This window comes from Mizuhopecten yessoensis, unplaced genomic scaffold, assembly GCF_002113885.1.
Source record: "Mizuhopecten yessoensis strain PY_sf001 unplaced genomic scaffold, ASM211388v2 scaffold8841, whole genome shotgun sequence".
NCBI lineage: Eukaryota > Metazoa > Mollusca > Bivalvia > Pectinida > Pectinidae > Mizuhopecten > Mizuhopecten yessoensis.
Window position 1 is genome coordinate 553,713 of NW_018407749.1, and position 22,264 is coordinate 575,976.

General features: G+C 35.6%; 1 protein-coding gene across 2 annotated transcripts; it reads right to left on the reverse strand.

The window, feature by feature from the left end:
• Window positions 1-135: 135 nt before the first annotated feature.
• Window positions 136-21,937, reverse strand: LOC110456747 (protein transport protein Sec24C-like). Of its 2 annotated transcripts, XM_021507677.1 has the most exons (25): window positions 21,752-21,937; window positions 20,163-20,327; window positions 18,548-18,680; window positions 17,718-18,033; window positions 17,019-17,072; window positions 16,123-16,836; window positions 15,295-15,403; window positions 14,449-14,576; window positions 13,690-13,828; window positions 13,024-13,139; window positions 12,511-12,638; window positions 11,910-11,988; window positions 11,612-11,724; window positions 11,054-11,264; window positions 10,318-10,488; window positions 9,720-9,734; window positions 8,610-8,706; window positions 7,973-8,118; window positions 7,455-7,593; window positions 6,995-7,189; window positions 6,650-6,753; window positions 6,215-6,302; window positions 5,735-5,838; window positions 4,557-4,646; window positions 136-4,110 (listed from the first exon to the last, which is right to left on the reverse strand). In XM_021507677.1, the coding sequence occupies exons 2-25, from the start codon at window positions 20,296-20,298 to the stop codon at window positions 3,970-3,972; spliced, it is 3,666 nt and encodes a 1,221-aa protein (XP_021363352.1). In that variant the 5' UTR covers window positions 20,299-20,327; window positions 21,752-21,937; the 3' UTR covers window positions 136-3,969. The 2 variants fall into 2 exon arrangements, with proteins under 2 accessions (XP_021363352.1, XP_021363353.1); XM_021507678.1 differs by lacking the exon at window positions 9,720-9,734.
• Between the last annotated feature and the right edge of the window lie 327 nt (window positions 21,938-22,264).

The window sequence follows — 22,264 nt, forward strand, 5'->3', positions numbered from 1 at the left end:
AACTGATGAATCTTGTTGAAGATACTTGAATATACCATCGTTTTTACTGACCAAATATATTACAGATGTTCTCACAAATATTGTCTTATTTACACACTGATTTAATGTAAAACAAATTAAAACAAAACACTGGTGTTCATCAGTTATATTTTAATTTTTTGACAAAAAATCTCGCCTTCTTGCCTTGCCCGCAGAGAATGTCCCACAACGGACCAGAAGGCTTGTACTTTACATTCAATGATACAGCTATCACAGTGTCAACATATAAATAACATGCAACTGAAAATGCTACTTGTAAAATAACTTCATTGCCTCCATCATGATTTTACAAATTGCTGAATACATTTTTAGCAATCAAACATCAATACATTAGAAATCACTACCTCAAAAATACTGTAAAGTGTATGTAGGTATTTTCTTATAGGCTATGAATTTGCAATTTTCAATGCTCATTTAATACTAATATATATATTCTTTTAAGTTGACAGACCTGATCCCTATTCTGGTATTAAATATGCTGACTGTTTCCTGTTTTGTGGTAGAACAGAAGGGATGATTCTTGCCTGTTATTTTATTTTCATTTCCTGGTGAGAAGTCGCATAATAAGTTGGTGGAACAGGTGGAAAGATCACTATTGTGATTGCCTTGTTTTATGGCAAGGAGCCTGATTAATAGGTCAGAAGATCCTAAAGGACTCTCTCTGTTTAAGAGAAAAACTCCCCATCATACTGAACAAAACCTGGGGAAGCACCATATTTAATACAAGATTACAGACAAAATACAATGGTCAGTTGCACTAGAAATTTCAGCAATTCAAGATTCCAAGAAATAATAGCTGAATTGCACATTAAAGAATTACCGGTAGTAACATATTGTGCTATCATGAAATGGCAGAAAGAAGGAGATTACATAAACTTAGAGATACATATTCAAATGTACAAGTATTTGCCATTATTGACCCAGTAACAGAAATAAATTATGCCATGTTTAAAGCTATGTTTAATTTCATTTTTCCTTCTTATCTTTAAAGTTTTCATAGTGATGATGATTTATTGGTGTATCAATTCTTTGTGTGCAAAAAAATTGATATAGATTTCACAACAGTGTTGTACAAGAAGCATTCAAATTAACAATAAATGCCTAAAACAAAAACATGCTCAGGGGAAAAAGGCTTGGTATTAACTAATTTAAACCTCCATATACCTTGTGCAATGCAGGAAGCCATAGTTTAAAACGTTAAGAATAAAATTATGATCTGCCTTTACCTTATGAATAGTAGAAACAAAGTTCTGGTAATACTAACAACGTTAATGCCATCAATGGAGTCTTGTTTCAAATTGGAAAATCAGAGTTCAATCATCTAAAATGGTACTCAGTATTCTGACTAAATATGCAGATGAGAATTTCACAAATTATATAAATGTTAGCATTTTTTCTTTGTCTATATGTAACAATGGTTATTAAATATTTTCTTTTGAGCATGTTTAATTTTTAAGGAGACTTGTTTTATGGAGAGTTACAAGAATCTAGTGTGAATACTTTTCAGAACTACAATATTATTATTGTATTACGAAATATTGGAACATTGATTCATCCACCATTGCTTCAAAATCTTAATGAACTTACATTCATGAACTTAGCATAACATGTCTTGTTGTGCAGTACAACATGATTTTAGTATAACATGTCTTGTTGTGCAGTACAACATGATTTTAGTAGAACATGTCTTGTTGTGCAGTACAACATTGACTGTAAAAATACTTGATTGACTTTCATTTTAAAACAGCACACACTTTCATAATGCCAGATTCCAACAGTAGCTATTTTAATATACAAGACCTGTATTTTGAGTGTGTAATATACACAGTAACTGGCTTACATGTTAACTGACAAAAAAGTCCATCATTCATTCATTTCTCAATATTACATTCATAACTGGTTTCTGCGATACATGCAAACTTTATACAGCTGTAATTAGTATATGTTACAATAGCTTAACAATCTCACACATACATACTCCTATCCTCTTATATCTGATACATGACTGCCTGTTAATGAAAACACATTTGGGGAAGGGAAAGAATTATATTGCAATGAGTTGGGGAAGAAGGGTACAACAATGCTTGGAGGCTAAACATAATATACAGCAGTGACAGTAACCAAGTTAAAACTTGACAAAATGCTTGAACAGCACCATGCTACATTAGCCTGGAGTCTTTGTTTAGGGTATACCCCAGTTAAAAGGGTAGCTATACTTGGGAGCCTGCCTTAATGCAAGGACTCCAGGCGTGGAGACAGCTTTGATGATAACGCCTTTGTGAAAGCGGAACACATAATACAAGCTGGTAGCTATATATATAGTTACAAATACCATGTCTCATCTTGCATTCCCAATGACTCGCTCAGCACTGATAAACAAATAACATATATCCATTTACAGTACTGTCATGTTGTCATATTTTCTATATACTGGATACAGGATTTATTATTTTAGTAGTTTTATTTTCATGGTATGGTAAATCTGTAAATTTAACACAGCACTGAAGGCTTTCAAGCAAAATTTCATACCCAAGATATAGAAAATATCACTGTACCAAATCAAAACTGTCTAAGGTAGTGAAGCTGACCAGAATTATTTCGAAGGAGACTGGGATGTAAGATAACATTAAAAGACTATTAGTAACAACACTGAGTGACAAAATGCTCTAGTGTGTTAAATTAAAACAATTTTGAAATGTTGAAAATGAACACTTTTTTCTGACAACCTACCGTTTCATATTCATTTAGGAAAGACACAAATATTCTGGGATGCAAAAATATAGTTTCCTTTTTATATCATATTTAGAATATTTTAGAATATTTATTTCTAACTCCAGTCTCATGAATATCTTTGACAGTTATTATTCTTTTTCCAGAATGCAAGATTTCATTTCTTAACATTGATTTATATATTTATTATATATTGAAATTATTTGAGGAATCAAGCAACAAAAATATTTCATCACCAGTAAAAGTGGATTTATTTCGACAAAAATGACCATTTAATAGAGAACAGGTAACATACCAAAGACTAGAATTGGTATCCAGATGTCAACCAATATAACAAATTCATAAAGAAACAAACCTATTTGTGCTACTAAATATATAAATAATAACTCGGATACTCTAACTGTACTTTTACAATAACTATTCAATCGAGTGGTGTTACATTCTATGTCCATTGTAGATACATCCATGTATATTATATAGACGTAATCCAGCTTGTTTTAAATCGCTGATTTTTTTGTGAACATGTATTTTCACTTAAATCATATTTTCACATTTTTGCGTGAAACAAATTATGCAAACCCCGGAACAATAGCAGATGTATAAACATTTGCAAGATATCTAAATTACTCATCAACATTCCTCCGTAATTATCACAAAAATACAAATCTCACAAAAACGGATTTAGTGATCTTACAAATATAGCCGACAACTCCACACCCTATTAACTGTAAACCGTACCGCATACCATACCATTAAATGTTAATCACATTGGCTATTGTCAAGGAGATGAGGTATAGCATGTGTACTAAACTCGACCAGGAGCTTCAGAAAAACACGAGCCTTACAAACATCCCCACAGGGCTTTCCTGATAATCTCTTGCTGTATTGTAGCGCAGTTCAGTTTCGAAGTGTCCCATGTTTCATCTACTTCATGCAGAATGTCAGAGGTAATTATTAATGTGTCGTTCAACCTTTGGCTTCTCGTGTGACTCAGAGCTGTATTTTTTACCAGAAGAACTTTTTAGTGTAGTACATGTACTGGTAATCTGGGCACTCTGATCTTGTCAAAGTTCTTTATTCCGACACACCTTCACCTCCAACCTACCAGCGGCACCTAACTGTTCCCCTGAGAGAAACATTTTGGTTTACGCGTTCCACTCTGCTGATTTCAGTCCGATAAGTCCATGTGACATTTCTGTATTAACTTAATAGACCTCGAATTTCTTTGTGTATGTGGCACAGATAGTCTACGTATGAGGCACTGTTGTTGAGTCCTTTGTCCTCCACCAAGAAATGGTTGAACCAAGGTTCAAGCTTGTCCCTTTGTCTCACTATCGTTAACTGAAATTAGGTAAAAAAATATATTAACTACACAGTTAAATCCAGTCTATAACAAATACTTAAATACAAGCTGTCATATAAGAAATAGTCATCTGAAACTTATGTACTGTATACATGGACATTTTCATTGCAGTTTTTCGCCTTTTTGCCCTCCATAATGAAGCCAAATTTATGATTACACCGAACGTTTGTAAACAACATAGTTTACATAATAATTAAACGTGAAGGGGGAATTTAGTCATGGGCAAAATCAGATTTTACCGTCGAAGGGCTAAAATTTGACTTTGTGAAAATTTTCCGGTATAAAGTAATTCTCTTGAACGTTGTTTGGAAGTTATTTCTTCTGAATTAATACAAACAACTTTTATTTCTAAGTTGACACAACCTATTAATGCTTTCAGAATCTTTCTTTGTAACAGGTATGAACACTTATAATTCTGACTTACCTTCATATATCTGTGCCTTTCTTCTCGGACCTGTTGGATTACCTCGTTTACTCGTTGAGACAATGGATTGTCCAGTGCCAGCAGTTTACACTATAGAAAACATAAACCAGCATTATCATTTATATTGCTTTTCAATCTCAATATTTACCAGGAAACCCTTTAATAGCCAATAAATATAAATATCTAGATTTGTAAGTCATGATTGATTGATTTCTATCACTTTCGAATTAAAAGGAAAAGGCCATTAAGATAAGGACATCAATTTATGGGCATCTAATTGAAACACCATTGCTATAAAGATTGTTAGTTCCCTCAAGTATTTATACCATTTAGAGCAAGATTGTAACATCACTTTTTAACAGATTTTGAATGAATGTAGTATATCAATAACCGCAGAAAACACATGCACTGTATTTTACAGCTTCCGACCTCAAAAAAGAGAAACACAATTTTTTTTCTTGAACTTTTTGTCAAATCTGAATCCATCAGCCACAAGTGTCAGATTCCAGAAATGTCTCATTCTTAGTTCTAGGATTTAGATTTAGAAGTAGATATTTTCTCCAACAGTTAATGGTTTGCAGCATAATCAAACCCTAGAATATCCGGGAGGAAATGTGAAATCTAAGAATATTTAAGGACATTCTTTGAGTTAGTTTCACGATACTTTATCCGGGGTTTCATCTGTCAAATTAAAGATGACCAAGTAGAAAAAAATAAAGATCGAGCAGACCTCGTTTTTGTTGCACGTTATTATTGAAATTGGTCCGCATGTCGTTTTTACTCATTAGTCACCCAAGTCCCGAAAACTCTTGAATAAAGGTAAGGGATTGAGATACAGGCAAGCGTTAAAATGATTAGGACTTATTAGTCTTGTGTACAAATGGCGCTCATTTCGGTACAAATAAGGAATGGGGGGTTCGTGATTCTCGTCTGGAACATAGTGGGGGGATTTTCGGAGGCTTGCTCTATGATGGGTCTCTACACAACTATAAAGAGACAAGGTAATGTCCACAATGAACGTTTTACAAACTACACAATAAAAAAAAATCGCCCTCGTCTCATTTTTGCCATGTAAAATGAAAAAAAAAAATACCACCCTGCCGCATCGCATCTATTTTGAAAAAAATTGGCCTGAGAACAAAGTAATTTATTTTATTTGGCCTAAGGATGCTACATACCTTGTCTATGTCCACCTGTGCTGCACTCTGGACACTAAATATATCCTGTATCCAGTGGGGATCAACATTATGACCTATCCACATAAACATGGATATACCGTTCTCTGTAAAATAAAGTCAGGGTTACTGCTTTATAAAATGATCAACATACAAAGTCGCCAATATCAGACTGAATAGAAATCTTGTTTCAAGGATTTTTTATTATTAATATTACTGTGTTATTTATCCAAAATAATTTGATCTTTTAGATACAAAAAACGTGTCTGAACCAATGAGGTTGCAACTGGTATATTTTTATACATTTCCAGGATTTACTTCCCTGAACTTCAAGTACCTATTTTTATTATCGGGTAGACTGGATGAATCGGAAATGTGTCTCATTGATATATATGACAAACATGGTTCAAGCAGACCAAGTGTGACTCTGAACCTTCTGGTAAGCAGCTTGATAATGAATATCCATGCTATTTGTATACAAACCTAAAAGATAAACTCCATTATCCTGTAGCCTTTCAGCTGAACACCGTATGGATCTTGGCATCTTTGCTGCTGATTTCTCCAAATTGTGCTAAGAACATGAACATTAACAATGTCAGTTAATATAACATGAAAGTATAATTGAGGCTCAAGATATCATAGTAATCCCAGGAAAAATGTTATCAAGTTGCTATAAATCAATACTCCCCCTTCTCCCTACTCTTCTCCGAGACATGGTCTCCAAATGTACACATACCCTTTAAAAAACTTGGATAAAATGTTTTTCAATATTGTACAAAAGAGATGCATTTACTATTATTATCTTCTTGCGTCAGATCAAGACTATATCATAAACGATAAAAGTAGAAACATTATTATCTAATGATCGTTTCGCGTATTTGTATATGCATATTTTGCAGGTGATGACAATCCACTCACCAGAGGCATCAGTCGTGGATAAAAGAACACATGTGATGATTTAACGTCCATTGCACTTATAAGATGCATCAGGTAACTTCGGTCGTCTGTCGATATCTCTGACCCTGTAATAAATAAATCAACTACAAATTAATGACGACTCAATATGTGAAATGATAAGATTTTATTTCACCAATATCCTTTTTTGCCTCTTTCACAGTGTCATTTTTAACCAGCCTGCACTCTACATTTCCCTCTTCTTATATTCCAAATTGAACTTTTCCGATGTACTGTAAGCATCTCTCATCATTCCCAATTCTTCCTATCAACTTCTCCACCAATTCTAGTACATTGGCCCACACTTACCACCTTGTAAGCCGTCGCTCTTGATGATACAGTTGGAGTAAAGAGGGAGGAGCTTCATACACTCAGGCAGGATGAGTTGGCCTGCTGACGAGGGACTGGCACAGCTCTTCCTATAACATGCCAGTATCTGGGCAACCTGGTTCATCACATTTTCACGCACCTGGCGCGGGTTTGAATTGAGCGTCTCCCGTACAGCTGTAAACAAAAAGCATAGTTAGATTATCAGATTACCACCAAAATATAACAAATATACCAAACAGTAAAATTTTCATACACTAAATTTATTTGAACCCTTGCATATTTCAAAATATATTTACCAGCTTTTTAATTTGCCCTTTTGTTTGAGATCATGCTTTCTCAAATTCCTGACAAATTTTGTAAATTTTCAATCAGTGATGAATTCATCTCTGTATTTCCAGTTTACAGTACTGGTAAAATAAAGATAATGCAATAGACAAACCTTGTTTTGACATGAAGTTGACAAGTGTGTCAAGTTCACAGCTGCGGAACAGGTCGGCCATCTGCATGCAACAGTTGAAGGAAAGGTTGTGTATCCTCAGGCGCCTCTGCCCGCTGACACTAGTAAAGAGCACTGCTATCTGCACAGACAAAACACAAATTATTTTAGCCTGAACTTTCTCCCAAATGAGAGGCTACTTTGATAACATGACAATAGTATTGGCAGCACAGGATTCAATATCTCAACCATTATGACTGAACTTACAGGTAAAGTAGAAATAAATTATGCAAAGAAAAACGATTTGATTATACAGAACTCGGAACATTGGACCTGCAGGAGACATTGTCTAAAGACAGTGATATAAGCTGTATCTCCCTTCTCCCACTTTTTCATCAGACGAAATTTACATTTATTTACCTGTATGTGTTTTCAAGGAAATAAACACTTTATTCCAAAAAGACACATCAAGAAGCACATGAATATAGAAATAACAAATTGTCTTTTTTATTAATTGTTACCTGTACAAAAGCACCATCTCCTTCATTGAGTTTATCATCATGCTTAACTTCGACCCCTATTGCCTGGCCCTGGCTCATGGCAGCCAACTCCACGTCTGTCGTGTTGGCCATGTAGAAGTTACCATAGAAGTCTACTGGCCGTATGCCTGGAGAGATTGATAACATATGGCCACATACAATATTTTACAGATTTTAATTACTACATTGATTGAAATGTTACAATATCTGACACAAAACAAAAGCCATTGTTTACAAATCACAGAAATTGTTTTACTTTCCTCAAATTTGTCTTAACTTTTCTTGAATTTATTATACAATTAAAATTGAAACAAAATTAATATTGCACACTTTTCTCTTTTATCAATTTACTGGTATAACTTTTCTGTCAACATTTAGACAAAATCATTTATATTTTTGCAGAGTTTGATGTAATACATCTTGGAGCATAATAAGTTTTTTTTTTCCCACTGTAAAATTACTTATACATGTATTCAAGCTCACTCAGGTATCCCAACTGACCTTGCCATACCTATATGCAAGGACATTAGTTCACATTTACTCTCTCACAAAACATTGTAAGAGAAACATTTCAGTCTGTTATAGAAACAGATATGAAGAGATCTGGAAAAACCTTTACCTGTGCTTGTTCTCACACGTAGAATAGCATCAAATGCAGCCTGGCTCTCGACATTCATCTTCAAGTCTTCCATGAATCGAGAGCCGTCCAGGTCAGCCTAGAATAGACAAAACTCTGGGCATGAATAGAAGTCACATAAATATGTACCCTATAAATGCATAAAGTTTATAGAAAATTATTTAAGGATTTGTAAAAGTCTCTTTTAAAGCATTTCTGTTAACATTTTGAGTTCACAGTATACATGTATATTGACATACAAAATAGTCTTCACTTTATCCACTAACTTTAAAAATCAATTTTCTACAATATTTGTCAAGCAAGTGCCAAAAGTGGTCTGAAATTCTTCGTAATTTGTATCACTCCTTTGTAGTCAAAGGTGCTCTCTATTATATATATAGGGTAAACCTGACAGGATTTGGGGTAAATATTAAAACTCCAAAGATATTACTTCATTGGTTTTGGTGCCGGTGATCTGGTTCTTCTAAAACCACTTGACATCACAGACCACCATTTTATAAGATACAACTCCTTCCATTTACTAGTGGCTAGCTTCTACCCATCACCATATTTTCCTGTCAAATGCATATCCCTCATTCCAAAAGTGTCCATGTTACTAGTAAATCCTATCCTATCTTCCTTTCCCAGCATGCTCATCAACTTCCTTTTTTCTCATTAAAAAGCAGTTCAATTATCTGTTCATAAATTCATTTCATCAGTATTTCATGCATTAAAATATTTCAAATCATTGTCTTTTTTACCTGTAAAAGTCCTCATTTGAAACAGGCCAGAACATGATAATATAAGAAGCAGTCAAGCTGGAACTCTAATAGAATCAGCGAAGTTCATGTGATGATGGATGGCATAAAATATTAGAATTCTGGGCAAAAAATACTGTTTGACTAAAATTTAATTCAGTGAATGAAACATAATACCCTTATAAAGGAAAACCAAAATCAGGTTGGTAACATAAATTTGCTGAATTGATCCTATGGAATCCTATGTTTGAGCACTGACAGGAGATTTGGACATGCATGCACACATTTCCACCCAAAGCAATTCTGGATCCAAAGGAGCTTCACCAAGCGTGAGAGGAAAACAGACACCACTTACTTTTTCGTTATCAGACTTCAAAGTGGAAAACAAAAGAGAGTTGTCACATGTTTGCATACCAGAAATTTGTTATTTTCTCTTCTGGGAATTGAAAATTGAAAATGCCAGGCTGTGCCCTGACCTAAACCGTGTACATATCACTTCATACATTGATTTAAATAATTTGTGTTTTCATTAATTGTTGTCTACTCAAAAATGTAAAGAAAAATCTACTTATTTGATGATCATGTTAAAGTTTGAAAATGATAATATAATTATGTATCATAAAGATGCAGAAGTATATCTTTCAGGGAGTTCTGCTATTAAAAGCACTTATGAAGTCGAAAGCAGCATAGCAATACAGCAGATTGCTACCAGGAAGTGCCAAGCCAGCTTACTCTAGAATATTTTCTGTACAACAAATGACTCAAGTAAGGAAATTTGAGATATTTTGAATGAGCTTTTTAAATACCATTTACCATCCAAACCTTCCAACTTGGGTGAGACATTCAGAGGGCTGAAATTTCAGAGTAATTCTGTCTACGATCATCATGAACTCTACATCGATTTAAAATTTGAGGGATATTTTCCATTTTACATGGTTGTTTACACTTCTTACCTGGAAGTAACTGTACTTGTACATACTGCCGCCAGTGAGACGACACACGTCGCTGATAGACGCCACGTCGATGTAAGCATTGGGGAAGAGGAACATGTCCACACTGCAGCCAGCCACTACACACTCCTGGCCCACCTTGGTGTAGAAGTTGTTCTGTGGTGTAAGGATGGTCTGTAACACAAATAGGATATATACAAATCATATTACTATTACCGTAAGTGTTACAACAACAACACAGAATTTATTTAATCACAGAAGCATCATACAAAATTAATTAAGTTATTGGAATCAAGTCTATTCTTCGTTTTATGAATCCAAACCTCCAGGATCCAAAATGTTTTGGTTACTTAGTTTTGACATTCATGCCAAGGACAACTCTAAAACCATTTTCAAAATGCACAAAACATCATAATAAGCATATCCCATCCAAGTTTGTTTTGATCATCAATTTGGATGATGGGTTCAGAATTAATGAGAATAATTTCAGTTAATACCACTCCTTATTTCCCAGACTACATACTGGGACACTTTCAACCAATGTAGTGTTATCTCTGGTAAAATCCACACCCTTCTAATATCAAACAATGTATACTGAAATGTACCATGATAACTGGTACCATGGTGAACTCATCCACATTATGATATGCAAAGTAGATAAGAGTTAATCTGAACATAATTTCTCCATACACAGTAGCAGTCAATGATGAATGCATGGGCAATGAAATAGTAAAAATACCTTTTCCTTGTCTGTGCCGAGCAGTTTCCTGTCATCCCTGTTTTTAAGCTTGCCTGGTGCCTCCGCTATAGGTAGTGATGAGTGAAATATGTAGAGTTTTCCACTGCGGTCGGCAGACTTGAGGGCATCTAAGCCTGCTTGTATGACAGGGCCAAGCACCGTCTCCGTCTCCCTTGACTCCGCAAACATAACTGGGATCTGGGCAAGCAAGCTGTTTAACAGAATGTCATACATATACTGATCAAGAAAGGATGATACATAAATATAAATTTAATATGATGAATAAATATCCTGCTTTAATTTCAAAATTGAATAAATTTCTGAATGACCTGTTCCTTTGTAAGCGAGATATTTTACACAATTTTTGGTAAGAGAGAAGAATCATACCTTAACCGCAGATTTGCGTAATCCCATGAAAATGAATTTCTATTATGAAATAGCTTATATTATTATAATAAGAATAATTATTTTTCTTATTAATTATCTATATTTCGTGAATAAGCAAATATCTAAAAAGGTCTGAATTATTTAGAAAAAAAACTTTTATTGTATCATTACCTGTCAATTACAGCCTCGGATTCGGATAGTTTAACGAGAAAACCATCCAACAATGGCACGAAAACGTCGTCTAAATCTGATACAACCAACATTTGTGGCTGGGCAAGATTTCCCTGCAAAAAAAGAGAGAGTAAAATTGTGTGCTGAATGTGTGCAGTACAATTATTAAAAAATTTATCCAAAAATATTACCCCCATATATTTAGAAGTTCAACAAGGAAAACAAACAATCCTGATGACAGAATAGTAAATATTACATATGTCTCCATGTGTATAAATGTTTACGCAACATTTCTTACCTTGACATTATAAAAGTGAATTTCTTTAGCGTATGTAACAAATCCCACACGTATCTCCGATTCCTCTGCACCAACTTCCCTACGAAACAGAATTAAATCATCAGAATTCCATTCAGGAACTAAAAACAATGTAAGATATTCATTAGAGAAATATTCCAAGATTTCACTAAATCAGAAAAACTGATATATCTGATATCATTTTTAAGGAGATTATTATTTCTGATACATGTTTTGCAACTTATGAAAATTCAATTGTCAAGACACTGAAGACGCGAATATTTTATTTTAAATAAGGTTTCCCTCGAATTTTTAGTATTTCTGCAACTGAGTTTCATAATAATGTCCAATAAAAAACCATAATGAAATTTTTTGAATAATCATTCTAGAATTTATCTTCACTTGTAGTACATTGTATCTGCAGACTGGTCAGAACTTCTTCAATCCTGTAAAAATAACCACAATGCTTTATATCTTTCCAAAAGTGAAATACTAACAAAACCCAACAGAAACCCATCTTTTATGACAAGAGTTTCCTCTCCGAGAATTTAAAATTCCTAATCTATGGATGTGTACATATAGTTTCATTCTTACTTGTACTCACTTTGGTAAATTGACGAGAATTTCCTCCTTGAGGGTTTTACACAGTAGGTGTACTAGACCACTTTTGACACTGTTGTAGGACACATCAATCATGAAGATGAAGGCAGGAGCATTAGGCAGAGTGCTATTCTGTTAAAATAAAACCACAAGAACATCATCAGTTATGTCGCACATCGAAATTATTTCAACAGTAAATTTTTGAAGTTATTCATTTTATTAACAAAGCCAACAGTTTTGACAACTTCTCTTGCAGATATGAAGAATGAACTAAGAGATCTTTTGTTTTCATCCCAATTGCAAAATAGATAACATAAAACAGCTTGTTACATTAAATTTGCCATTTCACTTACAGCAACTGTTCTGTCAGTCCTGTTTCTCTAAAGAGTCTCCGTTCATGCTTTACCTCATCCCAATATAAAGCATTCATGCTTTACCTCATCCCAATAAAAAGCCAAAATCTAACTGGACAAATCATGGCAGTATAATGAGATTTTTTATGGTACACATTTCTTACTTTGCAGTAGTCTTTAGTGGCAACGAATTCATAGGAGCCGAGACAAAGTTCTGGCCTGTCGTATGCATCCACTCTCCTACCCGTGTGGTCAAGATGTTGGAAGTACTCTGCTGGTACTGTTATCAAATGAATACATAAAATAAAATCATAAATCACAAAAACTTTTTCTAGGATTTCTAACAGGGCAAAAAAACCCTACAATGTCTTTTTTGATGATTTTTACAGAAATGTAATCATCATCATATTTCATTTCAATTGGATTTCTCCCGAAGTTTACGACTGGTGTTTATGATTTTTACAAATCTTTGAACAGATTATCTTTCAGAATGTTGATTCTATTCAAGTAAGCATTACCATCAGACCATGTTATATGAAAAATAAACTTGTGGAGTTAAAATCAATATATGTTACACAATAGTGCTCTTCATAGTGATGTCGGTGAGAAATAATTTCATAATTAGAAGATGCATTCAATTTTTGTAAGTTTGCAATATCGAGATCTGACTTTACAAATACATTTAAGTCAAAAGCTATTTTTTCTCTTAGACTCGACATCGACACTACATCAATGTATAGTTTTTATTGTAAAAAAATTGTGATAAAGATTTTCTGTAACCTGAACACTCGGTGAGATTCAGCGAGCAGTGAACTTTAGTGACAACTTACCATCTGTTTGTGCCCCACAGAATACACACTGGAACCTCCGTCCACCATCAATAAACATCATAAACGGATTCATGTAGGCTTTACATCTCTTACACCGCACTGGACCAACTTCTCCCAAATTGACAATCGGGGGTGCGCTCTGGAATGAAAATTTATGGAAAGGAGTGAATTTTGTCATATTTCTGTGGTGTTACCTCATGCATCTATAACATCTAGTCAATAATTGACAAACAGCTGCATTGCTAATGATCAGTCTGGAAAGGAACTCCAGTAATATGTCTGACTAAAATGAATCAAAAACTGATTTTAATGAACTGGTTTGAACTAAAAAAATAGTTTACTGTTGAAATCTAATGTCCTTACCAAAACGAAAGAAATTTAGTTTACTTTCTCAAACTTGCATAATGTTAAAAGATTGTCGTAAGCCCCGAAATTTTCATCTTTTAGCCCTTTAAGACAAATTGCTGAAACCCTACCTATACTTTTACAAGTAGTGCTATTTTTTATAGCAAATATATAGAGGATCTGTCATAAATTTCCCTTCATATTAGATTTATGATACAAGTTTTGGATTTTTTATGTTTGCGAGCCTCTGGGGAGATCTAATATGAAGGGAAACGAATGCCAAATTCTTTTATTACATAATTCAAAGTAAACTGTATAATTGTGATCTGCAACGAATATTTAGCACTTGGCCGCCTCTTAAATGATGAAAATGGCGTCCGCCTCACAATGACGTGACGTCACATTAATTGTTACCTCTCCATCATTGAGTTTAGCAAATGGCGATATGGTGAGGGCTAATGGTATGTGGCTGGTCTTGAGTAGGTCTGCAGTGCATGGTATGGTGTAAGTAGTTGACCTCATAAACCGTGGATTACAGTTTCCTGAAAACCAAAACAAGCATTGCATTGATGTAACAGATATTAAATAAAGAATACCCGGTAATGGTTGTGCTATTTTGTCCCAACGCATGGATTTACGAGTGTGACAAAACTTAAATTAATGTTAGAAATTAGAGGAAAATTCCAGAAAGCCCTACTTCATATTTTGTTTCATAATCCTTTGAATAAAACAGTACAAAATTAGTTCTGTTTTACAGATATCTCAGTACAGAGAGATTGACTGCTTCTTCTATCGCAGGTTGTACAATATAATTCTTCCTAAAGGGACGAAGAGCTGAATATGGACTGACTTTAGTTGTTTGGTGTAAGGACACTTAGTCAAAAATTGGATAAATGATGACCTAATTAACACGTTTGAAATATTCATACTTAGAGAAACAACAATTTAATAAAATTATGAATGGTTATCAGTGACAATAAATTAATCATCAACAATGCTGAGAAGTTAAACCAGGAATACTGCTACATTTACACAATCAGAGACCTAGTTATTCAAAGCCGACAGTTAGACTTGTAAAGCTTTCACGTAGAGGTTCTGGTCGAAGAAATGACGGGAGTAACAAACATTAAGGAGTAATGGGACAATTGATGTGAAGTGGAAAATGTTCACATGTATCAATTTTATATTTGATCAAAACAGTACCATTTTGAAAACACTGCCAAAGGAGAACACTGAATCCAGTGTTTTCTATATACTGACCTTGATCTTGAACGGTAAAGGGTGTGGTCACTAGTGGTGGGGCAGCGCCCCTTTCCAATGTGCTGAATACTCCCCCTTTGTTGGCCTCATCATCCTCAATCACCTGTATCTGTAAAGATATCGAAAATACAAATATGAGATGTAGACTACAGCATATAGTCGAGCACGACATCTGTTCCTTTAAGCTTGGTTGATGACCACCAAAATTCAATAAGGTTTAAAACTTGATGTTATCGTTCTGTGGTGCAAGTGGTCAAGTATGACCTTTGACCCTTTAACCCTGACTAATCACCATTAAAATATAATCAGATTTAGAACTTGATGTTATGAAACTGTTATAGGGTTAATGAGCTATTGTGTACACAAGGCTTTTATTACAGATGAACATACACACTGACAAATGCTTTGGTTTTATTTTGTTTAACGTCCTATTAACAGCTAAGGCCATTTAAGGAAGTACTAACCAATGCAAATATGGACCTCCGTAGTAATCACTTTTATACAACCCCTTACCAGAGAGGGTGTATAATTATGTGGATGTGATCATTTAGTGTATATGAAATTTTATGACACAAGTGGCACATGTTTTTAAATGAAAACTGACAAAGGGCTATTCTAGAAATAGCTATATGAGGGGCTGTGGAGCAGTAAACATTTTTTTTCTCGGACATCAACCACTGATCTACATTGTATTTCAGTGCATCACTGATCCCCAATACATTCACGTCTGGGACCCCTGTATGTAACACCATAACTTTAGAATCCCTACACATAAAGATTTAGTTACACATTTCAACACTTTAAACAATGATGCTCTGGTCCACTTACTGGGCTAGGCATCTGGTCTGGGTCAAGTTTCCTGGGAGCTGGTTGTTGAATTCCACCAGCGGCTGGCATGTGTTGTCCTCCTGCACTTTGGTAGCCTGTCTGTGGGGGAAAGGTTGTCCCTGGCATGGTTCCACCCATATACTGCTGGCCCCTTCCTGGGGGCCCTGGCTGGGCCAGGGAGTGGGGGCCAGGAGATGACGGAGGCATCTGTTGGGATGACATAGGGGGCATGCCACCATACTGACTAGAAGGGGGGCCAGGAGGGGGGAATCCTCCAGGCATGGATGTAGGAGGACCTTGATTGGGGAATCCTCCAGACATAGATGTAGGAGGACCCTGATTGGGGAATCCTCCAGGCATAGATGAAGGAGGACCCTGATTGGGGAATCCTCCAGGCGTAGATGTAGAAGGACCCTGATTGGGGAATCCTCCAGGCATAGATGTAGAAGGACCCTGATTGGGGAATCCTCCAGGCATGGAGGTAGGGGGCCCCTGATTGGGGAATCCTCCCCCTGGCACTGAAGTTGCTGGCCCTGGTGCATGGGGGAAACTAGCCGGTGTAGAAGTCTGTGGTTTTGGTGGGGCTCCTCCACCATACCCAATAGGAGGCCCTGAAGGAGGACCACCCTGTGCATATTGTCCATAATTTGTGGGTGGGGCATTTCCTTGAACATTGCCCACAGTTGATGGAGGACCACCGCGACTGCCGGACATCTGACAAAAAAAAAGAATTACCATCATTTCAAATGAAATTCTTGTAATTATATATGACAATTTCCAATTTATCATTTTTCAAAAATGCATTTGTTAATCCAGATTTTTCTTTTTATTATAAAGAGACTAAATGCTCTCTATTTAAGATCCACAAAGGCTGAAGTTTTATGTTTACAACTTACATCCATAGTTCGAGGCTGGTCCGATACAGTCATACCACCCATCTGATTTGTCATCTAAAACATAATCGAAATACCAAATTGAAAAAACCTAGAATATCATTTAAAAAGCTACTGAACTCGAAGTGCAAACAGCTGAGTACAGCATGATCATTCAACCTGCATTGTGTACATGTTAAATTATTGAACTAATTAAAGCCTTTTTCAAATTATGATACTAAGGATCAATGTTAGAGGTCAAATGAAAAAAAAACCAATCATGTTACAGATTTTGCAAAACAAAGTACAGCGATGGGTAGAAAAAATGTCTCTCAAACTTTTCATATTTATGACCCTATACCACTTTTTCTTTTTCTTTTACAGATCATAGATAAAATGCTGTGTCTGCATATCTAACTACCTTTGGTTAAGTTACTAAAGTGTGAACAAAATCATAATTTGAACTAAAAGCAAATGAAACTATGATATATATCACCAAAGAAAAATAGCATGGAGACCCTTGACAAATTTCAAGGGAAACAAGACAATGTGATTCAGAAAGGTCAGCATTTTCTGCTTCACTGAGGATATCTGCATTGTAAATCTTTGTCAAATCCAAGCAATGAGACTGTCATTCTTTCAGCCTCATTGAATGTAACTATAAACATGGGATTACTTTCACTTGTTCTGAAACATTTCAAGATACAAGTCTTATCTACCAACCTGCTGTGTGGAGCTAGGGGGCAGTCCACCAGGGAATTGTCCTTGTCCTGGGGTAGGGGGTCGGAACTGGCCCCCCTGTTGTGCTCCTTGGCCCATCATGTTTGGAGACCCCATCATGGCATGAGGTGCTGGGGGTCTGCCTCCAGGACCCATCATGTGGGGTGGGGCACCTTGTCCCATCATAGAATTAGGGGGCTGCCCATGACCCATTATGTTAGGGGCTGGCCCTGGACCCATCATGGAGTTAGGGGGCCCTGTAGAGTTAGGGGTGTTCTGTGGTGGTACTGGCTTTGCCACCATTGCTGGTGCTGGTGCTCTGTTAAAACCATTATTTGTTTAGTAAATATGTATGGGATTTTCTATGTATGAATACAGGACGAACCAATTCAGCTTTGGTGAAACAAGTTTAGCCTGTGCTTTTACATTACAACTAATATACCTTTAGAGAATTCAATGATTTGACTGCAACACAATAGGAAGACAGGTTATAAATCTTTACAATGTTTATTTACTATCTACACTTACCTTTCTATGCAATATTGCTGAAAATTAGCTTCAACCCATGTTAAATGAAAGCTGCTGAATATTTAAATTATAAATTTACACACATTTTCACTCTACATAATAAATAACTTCAACAAGGACAAATTTAAAAGGTACTACTTTGTTTTCCAATTAACATTGCTAAGATCAGGACCGATACAAACTTTTTTCCCACATTGGTGACAGTCGTTGTTGTTAAAAGTTCTCCAGGTGCTTTAAGTATCAGAGTATCGAAGTTCTTCTGTTCTAGGTTATAATATAACAATGAAGACAAAAATCATGTTTACCTTGGTGCTCCATATTGAATGTTGTCCCCTTGGGGGCCTCCTCCTGGGAAGCCACCAGGCTGTGGTCCATTTGACATAGGTCTGTATTGGCTTTGTCCTGGACCCATAGGCTTTGGTGGTCCACCAGGGAAACCTACAGCAAATAATTAAGAAAATCAAATTTTTTAATAAGGATGAAATTAACTGATTTTTAATATGGTAAGAGGTTAGGTCTATTTCTAAATGAATACATTATGTTCATTTCATCAATAGGTTGGTACGTGTGGAGGCGTTATCAATAATGTAAAAAAAACCAGTGATCCTTAAACCAAAGCATCAAGTGAGTTAACAATTAATCCAACATATCTTTATTATCAAGCATTGTAACATTTATATAGGTTTGCCCTGCATGGATGGATTGGTCGAGTCGTTAACATGGAATATACAGAGAAAGTGTTTTTCTCCTGACCACACAACTCCAACTCCAACAAGGTGGAATATAAAAACAATTTGAACCTAAAAAAAAAGAAAAAAAGGTGGAATATAAAATGGTCTGGGGTGGATGTTGCGGTGTCTGTGCTGTAGCATTCAAGTGAAGTTGCACTATAAATGATACCGTTGGAAGCACTGTCCCACTACAAACAAAACAATACATCTCCAGCACACATGCAGGCATACACACATAGGGAGATATTAGCCAGGTGGCATTATAGGACTAGTAGTTATATACTGTTTACTTCTATACTGTATGCCGAGAAAATTTTGCTGCAGTTTAATTTTTTCCCTTTCACCCGCCATAATGAAGGCAAATTTATCATTACAGTGAAGGTGAAATGAACACTCAATCAACATTTCTATTACTATATAAACCACTTGTCAGACCTCATATTGAGTACTGCTCCACAATATGGTCACCCCTCCTAAAGAAAGACATACATTCACTGGAAAACATACAGCGAATGGTAACTAAAAGGCTTATTACACTGCAAGACTTACCTTATCCAGATCAACTAAAACGACTAGGACTTCCCACACTTGAATATAGAAGACTACGGTCTGATATGATTCAAGTGTACAAAATTCTGAGTGGTGTGGACGATGCAGACAACTCTAAATTATTTACAGAATCCACCCATCCGGCAACTAGAGGTCACCAGTTAAAGCTCTATAAGAAACAATGCCGCTTAAACACCACCAAGAACATTTTCAGCAATTGTGTTGTGACAAACTGGAACAATTTATCAGCTGAAGTGGTTAATGCCGAAAGTTTGAATAGTTTTAAAAATAGGTTAAACGTGCTCTGGAAAGATCAGGCACACAAATTTTATCCGTCCTTTTAATCTACGATGTGTAAATAATAATTAATACTTTTGTGACAATTAGACTACACTAGACGTCTAGATATATTTAATGTCATACAATGTATGCCATTCTTTGCACACTCCATCATCAACAATCAATTAATGAAATGCAGATAAATAACATCATTACAAGCCATAGGCTTTCCATTGATGTCCTACCTATGAGATAGACAAACATATATTATTCTGGCGAAGGACCAAAGTTTTAATGGGTGAAAATGTCACAGGATATATTATTTGAAATGTTATGTTCCATTTTAACCGGTAATACTAACCGCTGGATTGGCCTTGTTGACCTGTGCCGTTGTACATGGGTTGACCTGCCATTGGCGGCCGTTGTCCACCCACGGGAGGGGCACCATACCCTGTGGGTGGCATCTGGCCTTGGTTTCCGGGGAACTGTGGGTTCATTGTGTCATAACCATGTATATTTCATCTAGCTGCAACATAAACATAATTGAACATACTGAATGAAATTGCACAATATTTAGGTGTTATAGATGCACTTAGCATAAGACTAATAATTAACACATGTAGTGTTTGACTATATAAACACTGCTAGTAGTAGTACATGTAGCTATATTTTGGCACATCAAAAGGTTTTTTTGTATTTATTTTCTAGTTATGTTTGTGAAGAAATCCTTTTCACTCCCCTCCCAAATGTTCTTTTTACACAGATTTAACGGACCAATAGTGGTTGTTTTTAAAATCAACACAAGAACTCTATAGACATATTGGTAGTCAACAAAAATCTAGGTAGGGTTATCTGAAACATATGTCTGGGTAGATCTTTGCTATTCTTTCCAAAAATTGTTTAGTTGAAATAACGTTTGAATGTTATGCATTTAAGTACATTAAAATAAAGATGAATATCAGTTTCAATAATGCATTGATTACAATGGTCACAGCTGACAGTTTGACACGAGTGTGAATAGAGAATGATTAGCATACGATATAACACAGAAAATGGCATAATATGAAGAATACAAAACTATATGTAAAATATGTGTGTATAACAGGTAACTTTTTAGGAGATGAAGATATTGAATGTTGTATTCTCTTTAAGGGAATGACAATGTTGCATGTTATAATTTCTATTCAGGAAAGGTGGTTCATTAACATGACACTAGAAAAAGCATGATGCACTTTTCCAGTAGTTGAATGGAAGACGTGAGTTTGACATGTGGTTTGAAATTTAAATACCTTGGGGATAACTGTCAAACTTATAGTAAGTGTGGTAACCGTAATGTTACTGACAGAGGCAAACAGGTTCCAACTTTAGAATGAAAGTACACACACACGACTATCTGGTCAATTCAACATGTACATGCCATCTGTTCTGCATCCCTTCTGATTCTATCTAGTGAATATATTGATACCCATACAACTACAAGTACAAGTCAAAGACGTTACGAAATCAGAAACTGTAGTACCATAATCATTGGTGAATGGTGATCGGCTAGGCGATGTTTAATAAATTCATCGGACCAGTTTCTTTCTTTACATTCATTTTATACAAGCCAGTTGATATATGTAATACAGTAACACATTTATATTAAATACCATACGGTTGTCAATCTAATGTATTTATTACACCATGTACACAGACTATTTCTGCCTGGCCTGTGCAAAGTCATCAACAGTTACATTCTGCATAATACAGAAAACGAAATTAAGTCATAGCCCTCGAAACTTCAACATTTGCAACTCAGTCGGATCTCGGTATAGCTAGTGCTGAACTGACATCGATGCAACCATGCACAAACAAGAATTCTGACAGCCGTCATTTGATCATACCGACAGCATGTCGAAATATTTACCTACGCCGGGCGATAAGTTCTCCAGTTTACAGAGCCAATCTTACCTGTAAAATGCTTGAATTGGAATCCTCTCTTATTGATAAAGGTCTGAACAGAGGTAATTTTGTGATTAAGCAGAAATGAAGTTGCTGAAAACACGCATAAAATGACACGACTTGATATTACGTTTTGGATGCCACGTACGGTTGGGGAATACTTCCGGTTACTGTCATGCGCAGACATTGCCACGTAACTCTGGGATGAATTATGGGAAGTAAATACCTATGGGCGCTGTGTCTATCGGGAAAAATAATAATTTTGGTCCGTTGTCTTAAAGTAAAGCATAAAACTGAAACTTCAACGTAGAATTAAACGTATTTATTGTTATTTTAAAACGACGCATTTGTATTATCATTTACGAAGTAATACTTCACGGAGGTTGTAATTGTACCTTGATGTTTTTTTCGGCACGTGTACAAAATCCCGAATCTACCATATCCCTGGATAGTTCACTTCCGAGTATAAAAGCAGACGATGTTCAGAAATGACCTAGTTTGTCAGCGATAGGTGTCCACAAA